This window comes from Canis aureus, chromosome 24 (assembly GCF_053574225.1).
Source record: "Canis aureus isolate CA01 chromosome 24, VMU_Caureus_v.1.0, whole genome shotgun sequence".
Classification (NCBI taxonomy): Eukaryota; Metazoa; Chordata; class Mammalia; order Carnivora; family Canidae; genus Canis; species Canis aureus.
Genome location: NC_135634.1, coordinates 19,293,642 through 19,318,874, shown reverse-complemented (window position 1 = coordinate 19,318,874; position 25,233 = coordinate 19,293,642). Strand labels below are relative to the sequence as shown.

At 32.4% G+C, this 25,233-nt stretch overlaps 1 protein-coding gene across 18 annotated transcripts in view; it reads right to left on the bottom strand.

Moving 5' to 3' along the window:
- The window catches only part of PSPC1 (paraspeckle component 1), a 111,419-nt gene that overhangs the window by 42,445 nt on the left and 43,741 nt on the right, over positions 1–25,233 (bottom strand). For 13 of the 18 annotated variants that reach the window (XR_013362978.1, XR_013362979.1, XR_013362980.1 and 10 more), the window contains exon 6: positions 20,108–20,213. Coding sequence is in view for 3 of the 18 variants with exons in the window: in XM_077868488.1 (XP_077724614.1) it covers positions 20,108–20,213 (106 nt within the window). In the remaining 15 variants the exon portion in view is untranslated. Of the gene's footprint in view, positions 1–2,646; positions 2,705–8,205; positions 8,222–12,398; positions 12,428–20,107; positions 20,214–25,233 lie in introns of those variants that run through there. The other 5 variants (XR_013362985.1, XR_013362986.1, XR_013362987.1 and 2 more) reach the window with 3 other exon arrangements.

Here is a 25,233-nt window from a genome sequence, read left to right as displayed (position 1 = left end):
TAATAAAATTCTGGAAATGGAGACAATCAGATATACTTCATATTTTTCCATCAAAAAGATATCCACCTGGCCTCATGTTCATTGCAATAGTATTTGAGCTGAAATACTATATTTATAATGGATTCAACCACAACATTTTTCAGTTTTCTTTGAATTTATTTTTAAAATATTCATACTTTTTTGCATTAAAAATCTGTAACAAAGCCTAGCTCTAACTTAAGAATTTTCTTCTAGTATTTCATTCTATAGGTCAATTTTATGACTCAGAACTCAATTTCTTAAAACACATAACAACAGAAAATGACAATCTAGAACCCTACACAGTATCTAATGCAGCTGAACTCTACATATGACTGAGCCCAGGAAGCAGGTGAGAGTTGAGAAAGTCTCACCACCCCCCCGACCAGTCCCTAGCAGTAAGACTACCACTCTTTCTCAAGAACCTAGCCACATCATGGGAAGAAATTATTTCCTTAATCCCAAAATGTTCTTGCTGAAAATTTTAACATTTTAACTATCCAAGAATATTTCTATTCCCTTAGCATAGCTATAAATAAAAATCTTTACTAGAATTCCACGACATGTCCCACATGGAAATGAGAAAGAATGAAGACACTATCTATAAGTAATCTTAACTTTCCCTAAAAAGAACAGATCAAGGATTAGGTTTTTCTTCTTTTTTAATAAAACAATTGTTACATTTAACTTGTAAGATTCAAATATACCTATATAACTATGGGAATAATAAAATAAAAAATAAACATTTCCAACTATCAGTAATTAGTCTTATTTCTAGTAATAAAGTTTTCTATCACATAATTATAATTAAACTAAACTTAAATATCTAAGAAATGTAAATTATCTGGTCCCCTGAAAAGTAGTTTTAAAATCTATGTTTTGCTTGGTAGATACACTGGTGATACATCAGAAAAACTACTGCCACAGTCTATCAGTGTAACTTGATAGGACATGACAATTTACTGACTGAACAGCAATATTCAACTACATGATAATGATTCATAACTCCAATAAACCATTAACAAAGTCAGACTGAATAAAATGTATATAGGAGAAAATTAAATGGACTGGACTGAAGGGGAGTTGAGGAAGTTGTCAATTGTAATATGGTTCTCTGGTGAAGTAAAATGCCACAAGAAATTTTAATTCTCTTAAATTCCTAACTAAATAAGGTATCTAAAAGTATACTCTCCATTTGCTTCTGATAAAGTTGCTAACCAAAACAGAATGTTTTCAAGATCTCTGCAACATCAGAAACACTTCATTTGTTTCTGATGTTTATGACAATCTAATAATTACAATGGCATTTCAAAGTACCTACAATCCATAACCTCACACTTACAACCCTTAAAACCACGTGGATATCATACACCATTCTACAATTTACTTTGGAAAGACATAAAATTGAACTACTTATACATGACTGCATATTCAACTGTGCCTCTAGAAGTTATGTATTTCTTAGAACTGTGGCTATAAATCTTATGTATTTTTTGTTCGCTAATTAATTCATGTATCCATTGTAACTAACTTGACAACTAAGATCTTTATAGGTAAGGATCATGTATCATGCTTCCATTATATACCAGAGATGCTCAGTAACTTCTTACTGATAATGAGAAAAATGACCAAATAAACAGCAATAACAATTTTAGATGATCTGATTGGAAAGAGGGGAAAAAAAAAAAAAGCATGAGAAATGGGGGGGTTGATCGCAGAAAATGTTCATTCCACATACTAGATGCTTTAAGATTTTTTTATTCCATACACTATATACCCTAAGTACAATCCATATTTATGCATATTAGAATGCCCCAGTAATGTAATCTTTCCAACACTATGTACATTTTGAGTTATGTGAAGATTTTAATTTTGTGACAGCCTCTGTGGGACAATATGAAATGAATGTATAAAAAATACTTGAAAAGTTTACCTAATTTTTAAGTGTGTAACATTTCAAATTTACTCTTTCCCTCAACAGTAGAGAAGCTAAAGTAAGCACTTTCTTAAAACCTTTACATCAACTCTAAAGATATGCATTAGCCTAAATGTAGAAGATATCTCATTTCCTTGACATGTCAAAGATGCCTCCAAACAGTGCGCTTCAGTGCACAATATGGTAGGTTAGGGCAAAATAAGCTAAACATTCAGTATAATGAATAAAAGTAATTCCACTTACACAGTTACCTTACCAATAGAAATTTTAAAACTACTCTCAAGAACTTTAAAACCACTGCAAACTCAGAAACTACCAAATTTCTAAGGTAAAGAGCCAATCTGAAAGCATGAAATTTGATTTTTTGAAAATGCTACAACATAGCTGCATCACACCATGCAATGACTGACTGAATAAGTTTCAAGTTATATCAAAACCTGGTTACAGGTTTCTTTCATTAACTCTATTAAAACATGATATACCTTTTAGCCTTCAATGAAACAAAATTCTTCCTAGACATGTTATTTTTAATACACTTGTATTTTTTTCAACTTAATAAATATAAGAGATTTCACCATTACAAATGTTGGTTCCAAATTTTTGTTTGTTACTGATATGTAGATACCACAAACAGCATGTACAATTCCCCAAAGAATTACAAGTTACAGAAGGCTTTTGCTTCAAATCCCTACCTCCCATGTTTATTGCTCCACGGGGACCCATATCACCCATTCTCATTTCCTGTTCTCTCTGTAAGTAAGCATAGTTGTCACAGTCAACCTATCGATCTTATGACTTTACATTTCCCATCTAAAATCAAAAAGAAAAGAATAAATTGGGACATCACTTTCCATTAAAAGAAATTCAAATTTTCCGACATCACTTACTTAATACAAACACTGAAAAGAAACTTCAGTCTCCCAGGTCTGATATGTATCACAGTGCTTAGAGCACTCCGTTTATACTACTAGATTATTAATGTGTCAGATTACACAAAATCTACTGCAGAATGTTTTTAATGTTTTTATTTCAATAAGATCAGACACATGCCTAGATTCCCCCCAAAAAAGAAAAATATAGTATTAATAACCACGAGGACCAATTATATTTTCTTCCCATGACACTAAAGTCTTAAAACAAAAATGACAATTACCCTTTTTATATTCAAATGTATTCAAACATCCAACACAAACACCTGTGGGGCACTAAGCTAAAAATAAAGTGATAGACAATTCTCCTTGTTAATACACCTTTTCATTTTTATTCCAATAGTTGAGCACTGTTTCACCCAAGACCTAAAGATATGCCATGAAAGTCTCCACAACGCACAATTATTAAAAATTCAACGTAACACTGCTTCATTTATTTGAACAAGGGTTTTACTTGGAAATCTAAATAGAAGTGTTATTACACAGTCAGCAAGTTCTGAAACAAAATGCTCTTGAGGTTAACTGTGATATAAAAGGTCATGCAAATAACAAACATAAATTTCCGTAAAATTCAACTACTTCTAAAAACTCATTTTTTACAGTTATATAAAATTAACTTCAATGAAATCTCTAGATGAAATTACTCAACATACTGTAATTCAAATTTGTACTCTTATTTAATGATCTTTTCCATTATCAGACCAGTGTGTTAAATGCAGCAATAATAAAACACACGGAGACAAAAGTAGCAATGTCGAAATCTTAAAGCAAAATTTTCCCCTTAAAACAATTTTATTAAAATGTGCTTAAAATTCCACTTAGCAATACAAAATACTAGTGAAAATCACCTATAAAAGCTAGAAATAAAGGAAAGAAAAGCCTATGGTAGATAAATGCCACTAAGCAGCTATGAACGGTCTGTACCTAACATAATGGACAGGTCTTAAAATGTAACCTTTAATGAAGCTATGGTTAAAGAAACGTCACTTACATCATAACATCACTTACATCATAACATCATGAAGAAATGTTTGTCACATTATTTAGAAAAAGTAAATCCCAAATATTTCTCAAAGCTATTTTTTTTTAACTTTCCTAAAACTAAATTTGTCTCTTCTAATAAAATGTTTGGCTAGTGATTCGGTACTAGTGACTAGCAGAATAGCTAGACTATTTATTTCACAGAACGCATTTCTGATGAAGTCATTTGGAAAATACTATGTTATGATCACACTTAGCACTATCATCAATAAATCAAGCCAAGTTGTCATTTCCTCATCACCCAAAACCAGATAAAATGTAGACTGCTTTGGCATATCCAAAATCTTCCAGGTATTATTTATAGCAGATACTTGTTATTCCATTTCAACACCACAAATACATGGATTTTTTGATCATGACATCTTTTGGGAACAAAGGTTTAATTTTTATTTTTACTTTTGTATTTTCCTTAACCATGAAAGATGAGGAATGCAGTATCTAACCACTAACAGGGTAATTATGATAGTCTTACTGTCTGAGACTTCAATTTTCAAATCCTCCTTATATATTCTGACATCCTAACTGGATGCCTATGATTCAGTGGTGGGACCAATGAGATAGACAACTTTTGTATTATGTACTTATAATTTCATCGTACTGTATCTCACTTTCCAAAATCACGTTTAGCTTTATTATTCACAAAGTTCAGTACTTTTTAAAAAAAAATCATACCTGAATTATTCTATTATTCCATTTTGTTCATTGAGATTTCTGAAGAGATTAATATACCAAAGACATTTATGAATTTTTAAAAGCTTTTATTTATTTATTAAGTAATCTGGGATCCCTGGGTGGCGCAGCGGTTTGGCGCCTGCCTTTGGCCCAGGGCGCGATTCTGGAGACCCAGGATCGAATCCCACATCGGGCTCCCAGTGCATGGAGCCTGCTTCTCCCTCTGCCTATGTCTCTGCCCCTCTCTCTCTCTCTGTGACTATCATAAATAAATAAAAATTAAAAAAAATATATTTATTAAGTAATCTCTAACACCCAACATGGGGCTCTAACTCATGAGCCCAAGATCAAGAGTCATATGCTCTAAGGACTGAGCCAGCCAGGCGCCCCAAGATTCTTGTTTTTTTAAGTCAACTTTTCAACAGTGGCCGTATCATTCTTTTTCTGATGCTCTACTAGAACCTTGGTTCCAGGGGCTTGGTCAGTCAGAAGAGCATGTGATTCTTGATCTCAGGTTGTGAGTTCAAACCCCACAATGTATATAGAGATTACTTAAAAATAAAAAATCTTAAAAAAAAAAAAAAAACCTGGTTTTCCAGTTCCAAATACCTTTCTTTAAATGAGATAATCAGAATATCTAACAAAATCCATGCTAATGCAGCTATCACTATGCTAAAATACCTATGGATAAAATACAACATTTTTCACTAAATATACTCAATTTATTTAGTACTATTGATGTTTCCTTAAAGAAAATTACTGAGTACTATTTTGTACAGCTTCACACATGAAGAAAAAGACATGGCTTTATTAGATATATCATTTTTTAACTACTTTAGAAGGAGCAAAAGAAGTTTTCAACTTCCTAGTCATGTCCTAAGATTACCGTTATTTTCTAAAAATACACTGCTACATACTTCTAGTAAAATGCAAGGATCAGAGATTACATTTAAGGGTAGTGTTAGCAATGAAAATTAAGACTACTTCTCATTGTAACTTGATTTATCAAATATCAGTAAGGACAAACACTTGGAAGTTCACCATTAACTGTGTACCTACCCAAAAAGCAATACACAAGACCCTCACTTCTATGAATTCTAATATTTGAAACTACAACTGGTATATAATATACATGTTATTTTTGGAATATAAATTTTAATGCTTTATTACCTTACCAAAAATTAGAGTTGTGGTTTGACATGAAACAACTTCTACATATATAAAATCTCAAATGACTACACTGTGATAAGATAATAAAGCTATGATTAAAACTTGGTTTAATTAATTAACTCTTCATAGCAACCCTATAAAGTAGGTTTACTGTTACCCTATTTTAGAGATCATAAAACTGAGGTACAGCACTGTTAAATAACTTACTCAAGGCCGAAATGACCTATAAAATTCTGCCAAAACAGAGTTCATAAAGTTGCTACCTTCACAAAGCACCCTAATTTTTTCAAGGATTCCAACAAAGCCTAACAAAAGGCAATGTTTTAAATTATTCTTACTATATTCATAAGAAGCTGTACCTTTCCATTAAAAGAATTATAAATATGTATTCCTGAGCTCGTCGCTGAAGTATCCTTGAACTTAGAGCTGACCAAAAAACCAAGCAAAGTATGACTGATTTCTAAAAACACATATCAAAGCAGCATCCCGTTAAAACAGATCTCAGAGTGTGCTTGATGGAGTACGGTCTTCAAGACCCTTCCAAGAAATACACAAATTTAAAACTGTCTCATGTCTTACTAAACATTAGGACACCATTATAAAACTATGATCTAAGTGGGCTTTTCAGACTATCAACATTTGTAGAGATGGTGCACAAGAAAATGGAGCAAAAATCTAGGTATTTTAGCACAATTCAAAACTAGTAACTAGCCTTTTTTTACTTTTACTAGTAACTATCATATTCTTCACATAACAACTGCAGTTTTGGTTTTCTGGGTGTTTTTTTAAGAAGATAAAAGAGAGGGGAACTCTGGGTAGCTCAGTCATTTAGCACGTGCCATTGGCTCAGGGCGTGATCCTGGAGTCCCAGGATTGAGTCCCACATTGGGCTCCCTGCATGGAGCCTGCTTCTCCCTCTGCCTGTGTCTCTGCCTCTCTCTCTCATGACTAAATAAATAAAATCTTAAAAAAAAAAAAAAAAGAGGAGGAGGAAGGAGAAGAAGAAGGAAGGAAGGAAGGAAGGAAGGAAGGAAGGAAGGAAGGAAGGAAGGAAGGAAGGAAGGGAGGGAGGGAGGGAGGGAGGGAGGGAGGGAGGAAGAAAGAAGGGAACAGCAGGCAGGACAGTAGAGAGGTTGTCTGCCCAAACTACTGCAGTTTTAACATTTCAACTGGAATATGTAGATGACTACGTAGAGGAAGCAGTTATTTTCATTGAATCGCTACATGTCTTTTTAACAATCTATGCAACAAAACAGGATATTCACATAAAGCACTTCTGCTGCATTCTGAAATACGGTGGTTCTTCAAGAAAAACCATCCTTATGAACCGGCTGCAAACTGAGCAGGATGGCATCTTACAAACTATGATTAGTGACTGGCTTGTGTACAAGTATCCCTTGTTCTTCAAAAAAGTATGCAGTATGCCACTTAGCTTTTATGAAATACCTACATTTGTAGTACCTGTTTTTGCTAACCAAAAAACATCCAAAGCGGATTTTGAAAAAAAGCAAAAAATGAATATAAAGTTGTGTGGTTTCAAGCAAGCAATTTTAGAGGTACCACAAACCTAGAGCAGCCAGAGTACTACCACCATGCCCTTCCCTGGGAACTATACTTGGCAACTCTGCATCAAGCTGCCAGAACTTTGAATTACATGTAAACATCTGTGCTTTAAATCTGGACTTATTCTGTGCATCAGTTAGCAAGATGTGTCCAAAGGTATCAGAGAAGCCTAAAGAGGTTATCTTTTGGGTCTGGAAACTCCCAAAATATTTTTCATCCAAATATTAATGGTAATTGCTTTTTCATTGTATATGACATTCTGGCTTACAAAAGGTATCACAGGAACATTCTACTTTGGGATAGCATTGGGAGACGCTTTCTGACAAGAAAGTGGTTGATACTAAGAAAGATGATTTGTTTTTAATTTTATGTAATAATAAAGTGCATTAAAATTTGAAAGATTTGGGCAGCCCAGGTGGCTCAGTGGTTTAGTGCCGCCTTCAGTCCAGGGTGTGATCCTGGAGACCCAGGATCAATCCCATGTCTGGGTCCCTGCATGGAGCCTGCTCCTCCCTCTGCCTATGTCTCTGCCTCTCTCTCTCTCTCTCTCTATGAATAAATAAAATATTAAAAAAAAATTTTTGGAAAGATTTGTTTTTAATTTTATGTAATAATAAAGTGCATTAAAATTTGAAAGATGTGCATAACTCAATGGAGCAGTATTTTTCTAATGTCATAAAATTACACATGGGTAAAAAATCCATTTGAAGTTAAAAGGCAGCTCAATGAATTGTAATGCAATGAAAACCACTGCTTGTCCAAGTTTTACCGCAGTATTAAACAAAAACATCCACAATTATCTAAAAAGGTTAAAATATACTCATCTCCATTTACCAATTACTTATCTAAGTGAAGCCAGATTTTCTTCATGCACTTAAACCAAAAAAGCATTCTGCAAAGAGATGGAATGCAAAGGCAAAAATGAGAAGCCAGCCATTTTCTATAAAGCCAAACATTAAACTAATTTACAAAACAATAAAACATTACCACTCTTACCACTAAAGTAGAACATAAAAGAGACCTGCAAAAATGTAAAATAAGGCCACTCTTCCCACTACAACTCATCTTCTTTCAAGTTTTTCTTTTATTTTCTAATATGGTAAACAATGACATAACCTAAACAAAAGCTCTTATGGGTCTTCAAAAATTTTGACTAGTGTAAAAAAATTTCAAAACCAAAAAGTTTAAGAATCACTTTTTTTCTTCTAGTCCGTATTCGTTCATGAAAATATAAGTAGAAAATTTGCACTAATGTAAAGGAACTAAATCAGTGCAAAACCTAATGTTATTTTATGTAGAATAGGATCTTTTCCCTTTAATCCTTCATACTCAAGATATCAACCTATAAATTTAAAGATACTAAAGTTTCTTTTTTTAAAGATAACCAAATTTAAAGGATTAACACGGTACAAAGATAAGGCTAAAATAAGGTATAATACGAATGCCTGAGATTTAGAAAACAGTGAACTACATAATGATTTAAAATTATCAACTCAAACATTTTGTAATCAATAATAAAGATATATTCATCAAACACTAGTTAATCTAAATCCTTGTCTGAATGAATGCAGTCTTAATGACCACGATCATTATTCTTTACTTTGTAAAGATCTTTCACATCATTTCTGAAGAAGCCTCAAAGGGATTGTCAAGGGATCACCATGTTATCATTTAGGCTCAATGTCTTACTAAAGAAAATGCTAAAATTCCTGATGTAAAAATACTGACACAGAACATTTAAATCTGCTAAAGAAAATAAAATTCTAGAGAAATGTCTTTAGTTCTGGGAAGTGACAAGATTCAACCGTTTTATCATTAAATATTCCTAAAATAAATTATCTATAGTACTAGGAATTTTACATAAAAGAATATTAAGATTATTAGATAGCTAGTCAAACTTTCAAGAAATTAAACTATCAGCAGCTGAAATACTAACAAACAACATATCTAGAAGTAAAAAATGGCCAAAAAAATCAATTACATGAAATATTAAGAAAATAGGTATAAAAAGATTTTTTTAAATAAATAGGCCTCCCTGCCAAGAAATTATTCACTCACTTAAAAAGTGTTACAATACGGAAGGATACATATCAACTAAGTAATCTTTTCCTAATAAAAATGAAGTAACTTTAAACTAAAAAGGGAAAGAAGACATTTTCCCACTGATATAAATAATAGCATGCAAACTTTCAAATATAATGAACAGAGAATGCCTGGAAGACTTAATGTTTTTACTTCAAATAATCAAAAACAATAATTTCCAAAACATACTACTCACTACTAGACTGTGGGTGTGGGGGGAGGTTGTAAGGAGGGGGGTGTTTTAAGCAACCTAAGATAGTATTTCAATAAATACAATCTATGATGGTTTTTACCCTCAATTTGAATACATGCATTCCATGACACCTGCACCCATGAATACTGAGAAAACGCTACTCGGTTTTATGACTGTCAAAATGAAATTTTACACCATGTATCATTAGGGAATTGCAAATTAACACAACAATGAGATACCACAACACACCAATTAGAATGGCCAAAATCCTAAACACTTATAACACGCAGTGCTGACAAGGATGTAGAGAAATAAAAATTCTCGCTTATTACTGATATAAATTATAAATGAAATAATCACTCTGGAAGACAATTTTAACAGTTTCTTACAAAACTAAAGATACTCTTTACATTCATACAACCCAGCAACTATATACTCCTTGGCATTTACACAAAGGAGTTGAACTTAGGACCACACAAAAACCTGCACATGGATGTTTATAGCAGCTTTATTCATATTTGCCAAAACTTGGAAACAACCAAGATGTCCTCCAGTATGTGAATGGATAAACAAATTGTGGTACATCCAGACAAACATTACTTAGCACTAAAAATAAACGAGCTATCAAGCCATGAAAAGACACAGGGTAACTTTAAAATGCTTATTGCCAAAAAGTCAATATGAAAGGCTACATGTTATAGGATTCCAACTACATGACATTCTGGAAAAGAGAAAACTATAAAGACAGTTAAGAGCACCAGTGGTTGCTCAGGATTAGGAAGGAGAGAGGGATGAACAGGCAGAGGACAGAGGATTTTTAGGGCAGTGAAACTATCTATATAAGGATGGTACATGTCATTATACATCTGTCAAAGTCCATGGAATATCCAATACCAAGAGTGAACCCTAACATAAACTATTGTCTTTGGGTGATAAGGATGTGTCATATAGTGAAGGAGTCTGAATGTTGGGGGAAGGAGGTATATGGGAAATCTCTCTCCAGCTCAATTTTGCTATGACTCTAAAACTACTCTAAAAAATAGTTTATTAAAAATTTTTAATGTTTCTTTTTGAATAATCAATTATATATACAAATTTATACTACAAATTTTAGTCATGAAATAATAAAAATTTGTTCTACTTGTTAAATTTCAATTCAGAATAGAGGAAACAACAAATATACCTTAGCTCACTGTATTCATGAACCTCAAGACATACCTCTCAATCTAGATTCACTCAATATATTTTTAAAGCCTGTTCTGGGTACCTTTAAAAAGATTATTCTGGTGTCACTATCAAATTCCGAAATTGCTGCTTCTTAATAAATAAGGTGGTTTTCTAACTGAAGATTAATTAAATCTAAGTATTTATAATACCATCTATTCAAGAGACAAATTCATATTCAGCTGAGAGTATTTTTAATCATACACCCAAGGGACATTTTCAAAATTATCATTATCATCACCATTTTTCAATTGTCATGGAAAAATCCTGAAGAGATGCTTTTAAAAACTGAAAATGATTAGGAATATTTAGTCTACAGATTTAGTTATTTTATCCTAAACTCTTAAATCTGTCATGATGGTATCAACGACAGCACAAATACAGGTTTTTAATAGTTATCTATCAAAGCTCATATTATTACTGGTAATTGGTTTGCATTTCTTCACCCGTAACCTCTTAACCAGTACATTTCCCTATCAAAGTCAAAACAACTTTCATGACTTGCCAGACCATGGTGTGAAAGATGAAACAAAAGGACAAATATAACCCGAACAAGAAGCAATTCCAAACTGGCCCCATCAACAGAAGAAAGCAGTGGAAAAAGCAAACAAAACACACATGTTACCATGTTTAAAGAATTAAGTATGTACTTAATGGGGAATCTTTTTGTAAACAAACCTTAGTAGTACGCCAGAAGCTTTGAAGTTTTAACAAATTATGTATTTTTGTAAGTAGATAATTCAAAGCAGCAAGTACAATTATAGTAATTTTAAAACTAAGTGGTAACTAAATAAAATTCAAATATTTAAAATACACAATTATATGAGAAACTACTATGATATGAGTATCAGTTGTTTAAAAGCAGAATTTTAAAAAGCAGTAATAGGCCAAATGAAGAAGTTACCTTGTGAGTAACACAGTAAATTTACAACCAGAAAACAGGATTTGAAAAGTGGTGTACAATCTACTACAAGATATCCTAAGACAAAGTATAGGCAAACTTACCCATATACTTTCAATTACTTGAAATTTTAAACAGAAATAAATGCATTTCATCAGAACATGCTCACAAACCCAAGTTCCTACCCCCTATCACTAATAGTTAGATAAGAACTACACAGAGATATTAACATTCACATTTACGTAGTCTGGTTTGGTATATATAATACTCTGACATTTCAGGAGATACTACAGAACTTCATTTCCTCAATACAAAATACAGAAGATATTAGATGGAAACTTCTAAAAGAAATTTTTTTTTAATATGATCACCTTGTAGAACAATTCTTGTTTAATGGGGGCTCTAAATATTACATAAAGAAGTCATAAAACAAAATTAACAAGTTATATTTTTATGTCTTCCTAAAATCTTTTCAATTCAAATTTAATACATAAAAAGTCTTTATTATTTATATCACACATATCTGACATCTCAAAAAGTGTTTAAATACTTAACTTGAACACATCTATTTGCCAATCTTGACTTCCCTCTTCTCCAACCCCTCAAAAAAGGTAAACATTAGCTAAAAGATCTTACCATTCTCAATAAAGTAACATTAGAAAAACTTACCATTTCAAATGAAAAGACATGATGTATACCTACAACACAGTGGAATAATAAACCAATCATATCAGTTAAAAAAAAAAATGCAAAGTAAGTTCCAAAACAGTGCTGAGGCTACTCAATACAGTCTTGACACTATCAAGCAAAGAATCTTTCTATAAACTCTCAAAGCTCTTCAGCTGTATCTCTGTATATTTTACATAGGTACTCTGTACTTACAATTCTCTAAAATTCTCAGACATGACCCTGAGCTTGATTCACTTCTGTATCCTCTATGGTACTCAGTACTCTGTTCTGAAACAGTAAAACAGTAACCAAATTTTTTTACTAAACAGAAACCTCTAAATCTTCCCGTAAGCCTAACACTCTGATGGGATATTCAAGTGGGATCCAAATATTGAAAAGTTAGCGTGCTGAAAACCAAACATAAAAAATTGTTATTTGACTATTTTTAAAAACTTATTCTTTATTATATGATTCCATTACGAAGTCTACAAAAATGTATCAATGGTCAATCTTAATATTACCTATGTTTCAAAACTACAGATGCTTAACATGAGGCATTAGTATTCAATAAACAGCAAGGTATGGAGACCCATAAAGAACACTGAAAATCACACGACTGAGCGGCACTGATATTTGAAAAATAGGATACCACACAACTATTCAATTCTCTCAATCTGTGTCTAAGTAACTACAATATGACAAATAGAAGACTCTCCAAACTCAAGAAATTCAGAGAGCTCAATTAGCTGATGACAAAATCAGAAAATAATTAGGATGCAATGTGGTAAGTACAAAAAAGAACCATACTGAAAATGATACAGCTGAGGTTGAGTAGTCAGAGAAGGTTATGAATACACTGAGTAAACACAGACATTCTCCAGGAGGAGAAAAGAGATACAGAAATTTTTCTGGATTATAAGCCTCTCTGAAACCCTAATGGAAGGAAGATAAAAAAAAAGATACTAGTCATCTAATAGAACATAGAAATAATTAAGTACAATAAAGTGTCCTCTGGTAAAGTGCGTGTAGAGTTTAAGGGAGACTCAGTAAGCATTTGGAAGACTTAAATATGAATGAAAAAACGTATTTATAATTGTAACATATGATTAGGACAACCATACATCCTGGTTTGTGTGAGACAGTCTGTTTTCTGACTGCTGTGAGAAAAAAAAAAAAAAGTAACTTTAAATAGGACCCATATTCAGTTCTCCCAGTTTGAAATAAAATTGTTAGGTTTCCCCCTACTTATGATTAGATATTACTAAAACTCCTTAAAAAATCCTTTAAGAAATAACCAAAGATTTACACAGCTGGTTGAAATTAATCCATTTCTTCAACCCAAATACACCCCTAGTTGTCAAAATCCTGAAGATCACTTCCAAAGTATATGTAAACATTACAGACATAAACATCTATTGATTTGTTTTCATTTGACTACAAAAGTCTAAGTTTAGTTCCAATTATGCTCAATCCAATATAAAGAAAAATGGCTCATTGTGAGCAATAATATTAAATTATTTTAAGTAAATAAATAATTGAAAACAATAAAAATCTGGTCCTAACTGAAGCATTATATGGGAAATCACTACTAACACTAACATAACTACTGTAATCAATTTTGATCTTTATCATTCACATCCAAACCACTGGAACTGGGCTGCCATTATGAACAGCAGTAGGTACTATGCTGTCCAACAAGTCACACCTAAATCTGACACCAAACCGTACAGCAAAAAATTTTTCAGTTATTTCCACAAAATGATAAAGATGCTATAAAAATCCCTTGTGAATTGGCCTTTGTTTGAATGCTTCAGGTGTCTAGACTTCCAAAAAATATTCTTCTTCTGCAATACAACCAAATCGCTGGTTAGAGCAATATAATTTATAGAAAGAGGAGTAATGGCCAGGTAGAAACTACAAAATGGCAACTTCTAATCTCAAAAATTTTAAAATCAAAATATATTTGTATCTGCTCATCAGTAATTAATGATTAAGGTCACTTCTCTCTGTCACACTTATTAATGAAATTTTATTACTGGCTAGAATTTTTGTACATGGCACATACATCAGGGAAAGTTGGTTATAATTAAATCAGAGAAGAGAAACAATGCCCACTCCAGAAGCAGAAAAGAAGGCTGACATAAAGAACTGGCTGATTAAACAGACTAAATTTGGCAATACTGATCAAGAGAGGGTAACGTGTTAAAGAAAATGCTTTATCTCTCTACTAAGAAAATATATAGAAACTCTAAGATAATCAGCTATGGGACAGTGATATTTTATTAGTTCTTCCAATAAGTTTTGCTCTGATTTATGACCATGACTATCAATAAGCCTTCAGGGCACTAATGAGGATTCTTCAGAGAACTTGATTCTAGGATGTAAGGTGCTCTGTTCATAGAGCCTTCTAAAAATAAAAACACTGGAAAAAAAACATATTAATTAATAAATTTGCATTTTAATTCACAAACTCTTTGAGTTTGGTTAACATAAGTCACTTTTTATAATTACTCTCAACTCTCAGACTGGACCTAGACCAGGGGTCAGCAAACTTTTTTGGTAAAAGGCCAGATAGTACATTCTTCAGGCTTTGCAGGCCAGAGTGCCTTGATTATAGTCTCATACAGTTGTGTCATGACTAGTCAATATACCACTTTCGGACAAAGCAGCCATAATCAAAACATAAACCCAACTATATTCCAATAAAACCATTCTAAAAACAGGCAGTGTTCACACTTGGCCTAGCTTACCCTAGTCTGTCAACCTCCAGTCTAGATGAAATACTTTTTTTAAAAAAAGTTAATGCATTATTTGAAACAATACCTCCTCCACATATAGGCTGAAAGCTCATATAAAAGTTGCCACACCAAAATCCCACAGAGCACTATTCACATAGAATGTTGTACTATTTTTGTTGTTAAGTAATGAAACCTATTTCCCATGTTGATTGACTCGGAGTCCTCCCTTCAAACTCCCCAGGTTCCATAAAAAACTCAACTATTCTTATTTCAATATTTCAACTATGTCTCATTTCAACATATGGCTAATGGTCTATTTTTTCTAATGAAAATAAGCAGAATGAAAAGCTTCGTAAAAATGCAGATTCCATGGCTACAACTCAGACCTATTTGTATCAAAAATATTTGGTAAATTAAACTACTGGCATTTTTCTTTTTAAGTTCCAAGGATGTGCTGCAAAGACTGAAAACTACTAAATTTAGCCAAAAAATGTGATCAATGGAGAATGCATCAGATTCTACCAGAAATCACAAAATAAATCAACTTGTAGGTTGGAGACCTCAGGAAAAAACCCACATTTTTAAAAAGCTCCCTGAGTGTTTCTCTTGCACTATTTCAAAAACACTACCATGGAAGAAGCATTACATCCTTAGCCTCTGGCTACATCTCCTTAATGCTTTGGCCTCCTTATATAATATACTGGGTAACTACAATGGAACTGCTCTGATAAAGAAACATAAATGAATCAAATTATTGCCTTAGCATATAATATACATTTATTTTGAGGTTTATTATGCACATGTGTTTAAATATCCAGGGCTATTCCCACCTACTCAAACAAAAGTAAAAATTCTTCAGTATCAATTCACATATATATTTTGAAACAGATCTGAAAGGCTATTCTTTTACTCATTAAAAACCAAACATTAATATTTACCACACCAAAAACTTACCAAAAACGTACTTCTAAAAATAAAACACTCCTGAAGTTTTAAAACAAAATAGCATCCCATATAAGCACTGCCCCAATTTACCTAAATAAAGTATTTTATATCTACTTGATACAACTACTAAATTTAGAATGACATTTAGATACTTTTATATTAGCATTTTCCAAAGAAAGCAAAGTTTACTCTAAGAAACTGCATTTTAAAAATATTCTAATTAAAATCTCCACATCACTCCAATGCAAATTGAATCCACAAATAAAGACTGGTACACTGCAATACTTAAATATTTAAACTACTTAAGTCTATGTAAGTGGAGCAACCTAATATAAAAACAATCACAAGACCATCATAAGAGACAATGTCTTAAATTTTTACACTAACATTGTAACTTCTTGTGATGTGTCCAAAAGCTGTGAAATTGTGGTAAGTAGAAAATTCCAATCTAGTAAGTACTATCAAGAAAATGGTTCAAATACACTACACTATGGTAAAAGCAAAGATAAACCTAAATGTACTTCAGACATAGCGAAAAATATATACATTGTTATGGTAATCAAATATACACTACACTATAAGAGTGAAAATTAACAAGTTTTTTTTGAAAATTAACATGTTTTATTTGTAATTACCAGAGCTTAACTTCTTCTAAGAAATAAGTTCTAGAATAAAAATGACAACTTCTAGTTGAAGTGCTAACATATCCTTGAAACCCTTAAGAATATGTTCATGTCATTATATTATAAAGCTGAAAGCTAACAAAGAAAAACATAACCAGATAGGAAGTGTGCTTTCCTTCATATTTTATTACATTCAAAAAAATTATTTTTCAGGACACTAAATATGGAATTCAGTTTTTATTTTATACTTCAAAGCCCATACTATTATTTGTTGGAATACTTCTAATAGGTATATTAGAGAGAAATGAGAGATGGAATCTTGAACCAAGTAAATCTGCTTTGATTCTTACTACTTGGGCAAGCTGAACACTTACCATTTGATTCCTCCCTTTAAACTGAACAGTGAAAAAGGAGAAAGCACATAAGAGAGCCTAATTTCAAAGCTTTTAAAAACAAAAACAAACATTAAATTTAACAATTTTTTTTCAAAGACAGATTTCAAAGTAAATGAAGAATGATAAAACAATTACTTCAATGTTTCTATTAACACAAAATGGTCGAGACCTATAGAGAGCTTTTGTTAGTATTTCTTTAGTGCTTGATTAACTTATTAACAAATATTACGAAGCTAGGAACCAAATAAAACTGATACCAAAATGATGAAAAGCTTTCATCTATCCATTCATTTCTAACCTGAAAAACTCTAAAAATGTGACAAAGACTATATTTCCCCTAAATATTTGATTCCATTGTTATATACTACTTTAAACATGGTTCCACTTCAGAAAATTAAGAATATAGTAACTTTGTGACCTAACAAGAATATTATTTAAAAACATAAAAAACAAACCAGCACCAACTCTACAACCCAGGGTTCAGCAAACTTTTTCTGTACAGGGTCAAAGAGTAAGTATCTTAGGTTTAATGAGTCACAAATATTCTCTAATAATCTTTTTTTTTCTCCATTAACTCTTTAAAATATAAACACAATACTTAGCTCTGCTGTAGAGTGGTATGAAACCGGACAGTGGGTCCCAGGCTACAGTTTGCTGACTTCTGCTCTAGCCAAATTAATCTTATGATGCTTCAAATATGCAAAATATACTTTTAACTACTTGAAAACAAAGATATCTTAATATTAAAATATATCATCTACATTTTCTAAGAGCATAATCTGGTGAATAAATTATTTATTTTTGAAATGTTTCAATAAACCCCCAGTGAATATTTTAAATATGTAATTCATTTATTCTCAAAGTTCATCAGCTACCTGTAAAATTTAACTCACCAGTGAAATTAATTTTAAACATGTTTTTAAATTAAGAATTTGCAGTATTTCAATTTTAAATTGTAGCAATATTTCCAAATAACTTAATAATAATTAATAATTTTCTGAATAGAGAAGTAAAATCTGTCCTTCGTTAATTATACCTATATTAAATGCCACTGAACATATGCAAATAACACTGGAATGCATTTAAAAAAACTGAAATAATTTCAAATAGTCTGCCATCAAGTTCATGATATAGCCAACTTAAATGTAACAATGCATTTTACTTAATCATTTCCTTCTAGTCCCCCCTAAACGATTTATGCATATGACATTATTAAAAATAGTTACATATGTGCTCCATGAATGTGAAGTTTATGCCAGAAAATTATTAAGAAAGCTAATTCCACCAATTCTGACTACAGGAAAGCACTTAGGAAAAGAAATGTTCAGGTACATAAAAAGGACAAGGAAGAATTTCCTAATCCTAAATGGAACAAAATAATTTCCCTAAGAAATGTATCCTATGTGGTTTATACCCTGATTATAATTGAAAATAAAAACTCTCAGTCACTAGTTTTCAAACTACCGCCAAAATAATTTTAATTTCACATACTTTCATAACATTGTAAGATTTCCTCACATTGATAAATCCAACAGATTTGTGTTCAACCAAATGACCTAAGACCACATTTAAAATATGTCATAAGCAAACACTATGTATGCAAGTAGGAAAAAGAGAATTGCAAAATAATGCTAGAAATTACTCAAAGTAATTTACTCAGAAGAAATTACTAAGAAGAAAATTTACAATGTGTGAAAACACACCAAATTTGGTAAAGGAATTTAAAAATCAATTAAATTAAACGTTTAATAGGACTTATAAATAAGGAACTTTCCTAATTGAATTTAAATGCCACATAATTTTTAGTCAAAGGATATTTACTGATGCAATCTAAGATAAAAATATCTTATTATACAAGTTAGGATGTATTTTACTATGTGTATTCTTTTTTAAAGAAAAAAGTTTAAAATTTTTCAAGGGACAGAAGAATGGAAACAGGTCTGAAAGAGTCACGGACTTAAATTAATACTTTTAGTCTCAGAAACTTATTAAAGAATCATGGCTTTTGAATAGCTAGGGAAAAAAACACTAGTAAATATTTTTCAGAATAAGAACTATTAAAATGGCATTCAACTAAGGTGAATAAAGAAACTTGTTAAACATCAGTGCAAGGATAAGTTCAACAAAATCTAGGATGTGAGAAACAGGAGTCTGTTTCTTAAAAAATAAGGAAAAAATATAAAAGGCAAAGCAAAAACCTACAGACTAAAAACACTGAATTTATCAGCCAATTTGAAGAAACCAATTGTAAAAAACGTTTATAAAACCCTGGCAAATGTGGGCTTTTATGCTGGTTAATATTAAAGAAGTAACAATTTTTAAGATATGACAAAAATATTTTTAAAGAGTCTTTATCTTTTAGGGATACATACTGAAATACATATTAATGAAATTATATAAAGTCAGGGATTTAATAAAAACTAATTCAGGAAAGTGGGTATACTTAAAGATGAAAAGATCAGCTGTGTGTTGATAACTGTCATGGTTGGGTGATGAGCACAAGCTGGTCTACATTTGTATATATCCACATTTGTAAAATCTTCCAATATAAAGAATTTTATTTATTTCATTTTCTCAAAGTTTATTTACTTAAGTCATCTCCACACACAATGTGGGGCTCAGTGCTCAGTACCCCAAGATTAAGAGCTGCATAATCTTCCAACTGAGATAATCAGGCACCCCTAAAGATTTTTGATATAAATAAACGTTGAAAATCAATCAAGTAGAGATGACAGATTTATCAAGAGTTGTAATTCAGAAGCATATATTAAAAAAAGGTAAAGTAAAATGGAGAAAAATTTAACATCTTTTCAGAAAACATTAACAGTATCTTCAGAAACTACTTTTAAGTTATTACCTGTAAGAGGTTAAGAAAACTATTAGTTTAACATAAACATGACAAATTCAGAAAGATTAAAAAATATATAAACCAACATCCAAAGAATTCTAAATATGCACTGTCCACCTGACAATATGAAATAATTTTAGTTAACTAGTATTTTACTTACATTTTCCATATAGTTTGGCTTAAAGCCCTCTTGTTGTCGCCTCAGTTCCTCCTGTTCTCTGTGTCGGATCATTTCTTCCTCACGGCGTCGATGCTCTTCCTCATGTCTGAAAATTTTTTAAATAAAAATGTCAGTATGGTTGACATGTAAGCCAAAATCAGGGATTTTATTTGAGGTAAAACAGGTATATCATTTATACTCGTTACTTTTATGCAAAATCTGTGAATAATGACTTACTAGATTCTCTTTCCTTCTAAGCCTTTAGTAAATCAAATTACCCAAAGAAATAAAGTAACTAGATAAATCAAACAATAGAGTAACCTGTAACTAGGATTTTTATATACTTTTACAGTCATATCACGAGTCCAAAAGCTTAAAATACGTACTCCATCACTGTATAAAGAGAAAAGCTTGGGATCTATTACTGGCATAGCAGGGTTCTTAAAGGCACCCAGAACTAATCTTGATACAAGCCACTACAAAGAACACTGTCTAGTCAAAAAAATCTATTGTATGTCGAAGGAATCCTTAACAAACCCTCTCTCCCCCATTTTATCAACCCACTGAAGAAACTATGGAATAGATGTAAGCCTACCATCTGTTTTAGTAAACTAAGTTTTATAAAACAATCATTTACTTAATGTCTACAGCTACCTTTGGGCCAAGGCAGTACTGAGTAGTTGAGACAAAGACCATATGACCTGCAAAGTCATTTGCTTTCTAGCCCTTTCCCAGAAAAAGTATGCCAACCTCACCCCTAGAGGTATGTGGGAGAAAAAAATATTGAACTATATGTGTGCAGAATTGCAAATAAATGAGGAATTGCTTATGATTAAGAGAGAAAACCTACAAAATATCAAATAGATTCACTAATTATATTGGCATTTATGTAAATGCAAATTCAAGTATATATGCCCTCTACCCAAAAACAAAAAAATAATTTAAATAGTGAAGACTATATAATACTGATGCCCTCTCATTAAGTCTCATTTTCGAGGTTGCTCTTTTAAGTACCTTATTACACTACATGTATAACTTAAATTTCAAGATACTCTGTTGTTTCTTGTATAATGCTTCCCCTAAACACAAGGCTATGAAAAAATGGTGATATTTCCCATAGACAGCAGAAAATCCACCTGTTAGAGGAGTTTGGGTCAGACCACAAAGAAGTAACAATGTTCCTAAGGGATTTTAGGAAAAATCTAGACTATTTTGAGACTTTTGTCTAAGTTCTCAATATACATTTTCTATTCACATAAAATGAATAATCAAGAAAAGTAGTTAATTCACTTCTTGGATATTAACACACTCATAAAAAATTTATAAGATTTTATCCATTTATTGAGAGACACACAAAGAGAGGCAGAGACACAGGCAGAGGGAGAAGCAGACTCCCTGTGGGGAGCGCGATTTGGGACTCAATCCTGGGATTCCAGGATCACGCCCTGAGCCAGAGGCAGATGCTGAGCCACCCAGGGATCCGGGCATCCATGTAATAGAACTTTAAATGGGCAAGTCCATTTCCAATAAACTAGAAAGAAATATCTACAAAAACGTGCAAGGATATATGTACAAATAGATAGATATACACTGTGCATTATTAAGTACGAAAGTTTGAAGACACCATCAATTATAAATAGGAAACAAGTATGGCTCATTGATGTCAAGGAACACAAAACAACTATTATGAAGCTCCAACTATTACAGGAACACAAAAACATTTGCACTTACTGACACATAAAAATAAAGTACAGCTATCAGGAAAAACACAAGTAAAAGAACAGCATTCCTACGCTGATTTTAAAAATCATTTGTATGAGCATTTGTATGAGAGTAGGGCAGAAAAAGCTTATGTCATACTGGGAATAATCTGGGAACATACCATTAACTTTTTTACTTTATACACTTATCACTGAGTTTTGTTTTATACATGTATTGCTATAACATTTTAAAACAAAAGCCAAATATTTTAAATAAAATTTGTAATGTACTTTTCCTATTGTTAAAGGACCGTTTTTTCTGATATAATGTGAGAATACATTTACAAATCAGAGGAGTAAAAAGGTAAAATCACTTTAAACAGTTATTTTTGCTTTCTACTACTTTTTCTATAAATTCAAGAATTTCTACTTTGTTTTGAATTAAGTTCTGATAGCACACAGACAATTCCAAAATCTGAACTTACATTACAGACAATATTCAGAAATATTCCCTATTATATGTAGGTGTGCTTTTAATTTTTTCTACTTCACAAGATGCTTTAATGAGTATTTTTATATGTATATTTAGTGTCTCCAGGTGGATAGAGAACTTCCTAAGTCACAATTAAAAATGAAACTAAATAAGTGTGATAAATTTTAACAATCTTCATGTTATATTTAACTGGAAAATGACAAAACCTCCATTTTACAATTTAATTTGAACCCACTAATTATTTTCAGGCCTCTTGTATTTTTGTAGGATTTTTTAAAATGGAGATTTAGAAACTAAACTATGATATAACTAATGCATAAAAATGTCCTGCAACTCTTTGTTCCTGTTAAGCACTATGCTCTCCACACCTACTGAAGGGCTCAGTACATAAGATCTTTGTCAAATGACATAAAAAAGGGAAAGAATAAGTAGATGGATAGGTGAGTGAGCAGAAGAGTGGTAAGAAAATGAAGAAATAAATGAACAAACAAATGAATTACTCATTGGTCAAGTCACAGCTTGAACCAGCTCTTCACAACCCCTTGTCCTAGTGTTTCTCTTCACTGCCACAGCCTCTAAAAGATTAAGTGATCCATGAGAAACTCAGCAAACCTTCCTCCCAAGTAGCCTCAGAGTGAATTTGACATTTTTTTAAAGAGAACTGATTATCTTGTACTAAAGTCTTTCAATCTTTGGTTCATGTTATATTTCCTCATGGAGTAGCCGGAGGATATAAATTTTTGGCCAAAAAAACACAGAAGTGTTAACTGATTCTTCTGAGTGCATCATGTCAAGCAGTTCCTGGTACCAATGTCCCATTACAGGTGACATGAACCTTAACATTTGGTAATGATAGTGTCTATTACTTCATCACTTTAAATTTACTAATATTTGGTAATAATAGTGTCTGTTACTTCTCCACTTTAAATTTACTATTTTTTCATTTTTCACAATACAAATGAGTGTGCAAATTGTGCTTCTCAAGTTTGGGCAAAAAGTTGAAACACTTGTCAGTAAATCTTGTAACAATTATTGCTATAGTGTTTGTCCAACTGGTGATTTTCTCTCTCTCATTCCTTCCATATTGACTAACTGGAATTCTACTATAAGGAAGAGCTGTCCATTCTCTTCCATTTATTTGTTCATTTGATTATTTACTTCTCTCGGTATGGACTAATGGATATGTACTTTATTCTGCAGTTTAAAAACTAATACTATAACCTTTTATGTTGTTGTTGAAACTGTTCCAACTTTGGGCATTTAGGAGCACTTTCAGTTTGCCTCTTGTGTACTTTCAACATGCCCCATTTTCCTACTTCATTTTATTTAGCTTTGCTTTAGTGTGCACTTCAGATATACAGTGATTCTAGTTTTGTTTTTTTGTTTTTTGTTTTACAAACTGAGGTTCTGGGGATACCTGGGTGGCGCAGCGGTTTAGCGCCTGCCTTTGGCCCAGGGCGCGATCCTGGAGACCCGGGATCGAATCCCACGTCGGGCTCCCGGTGCATGGAGCCTGCTTCTCCCTCTGCCTGCCTGTCTCTCTCTCTCTCTCTCTCTCTGTGACTATCATATATAAAAAAAAAAAAAAAAAAAAAAAACTGAGGTTCTGGGGCAACTCTGCATCAAGCAAGTCTATAGGCCCCATTTATCCAAAAGCATTTGCTCACTTTGTGTCTCTGTGTCACATTTCGGCAGGTAATTATCACAATATGTTATTATTATACTTGTAATAGTGATATGTGATCTTTGATGTTGCTTACTACTGTAACTGTTTTGAGACACCAAAAAACACACCCAAACGTTATCAATAAATACTGTGTGTTCTAAATGCTCCATTAACAAGCCATTCCCCCCATCTCTCTCCCTCTCCTCTGTCTCCTTTTCCTTGGGTCTTCCTACTCTGAAACACAATACTGAAATTAGGCTGATGCCTAATCCCAGAATGGTTTCTGAGTGTGTTCAAGTAAAACAAGAATTGCATGTCTCTCTCTTTAAATCAAAACCTAGAAATGAAAAAAAAAAAAAAAAAAAACTAGAAATGATTAAACTTAGGAAGGCATGTCAAAAACCGAAAACAGGCCAAAAGGTAGGCTTCTTACACCAGTTAGCAAAGTTGTGAATGCAAAGGAAAAGTTCATAAAGAAAATCAGTAAAATGGTACTTCAGTAAACATATGAATGATAAGAATACAAAACAGCCTTGTTGCTGAAATGCAGGACTTTTAAGTAGTCTGCATAGAAGACCAAACCAGACACAACATTCCCTTAAGCCAAGACCTAATGCTATTCAATTCTATTGAAAACGGAAGAGGGAAAGAAGCTTGAAGCTGGCAGAGATCCAGCTTTATCAAGTTACCCAAAAGACCTAGCTTGGCTAATTAATGAAGATGGCTACACCAAACAATAGATTTTCATTGTAGATTAAACCACCTTAGACATTCAAAGCCACAGAGAAGTCAATGCCTGGAATCAAAGGACAGACTGACCACCTTGTTAGGGGCTAATGCAGCTGGTGACCTGAAGATGAAGCCAATGCTCACTGACCATTCTGAAAATCCTAAGGCCCTTAAGAATTATGCTCAAACCACTCAGCCTGTGCACTATACACTGGACAACAATGCCTGGATGCCGGCACATCTACTGACAACGTGGGTTTACTGAATTAATGTTAAGCCCACTGCTGAGATCTACTGCTCAGAGAAAAAAAGATTCCTTTTCAAAATACTGCTGCTCACTGACAATGCACCTCATCACCCAAGAGGTCTAATGGCCAGACACAAGATTAATGTTGTTTTCATGCCTGCTGACACAACATCCATTCTGCAGCCCACAGATCAAAGCAATTTCAACTTTCCAGTCTTACTATTTGTATTTAATACATACATTTCATAAGGCTATATAGCTGCCTTAGACAGCGATTCCTCTGATGGATCT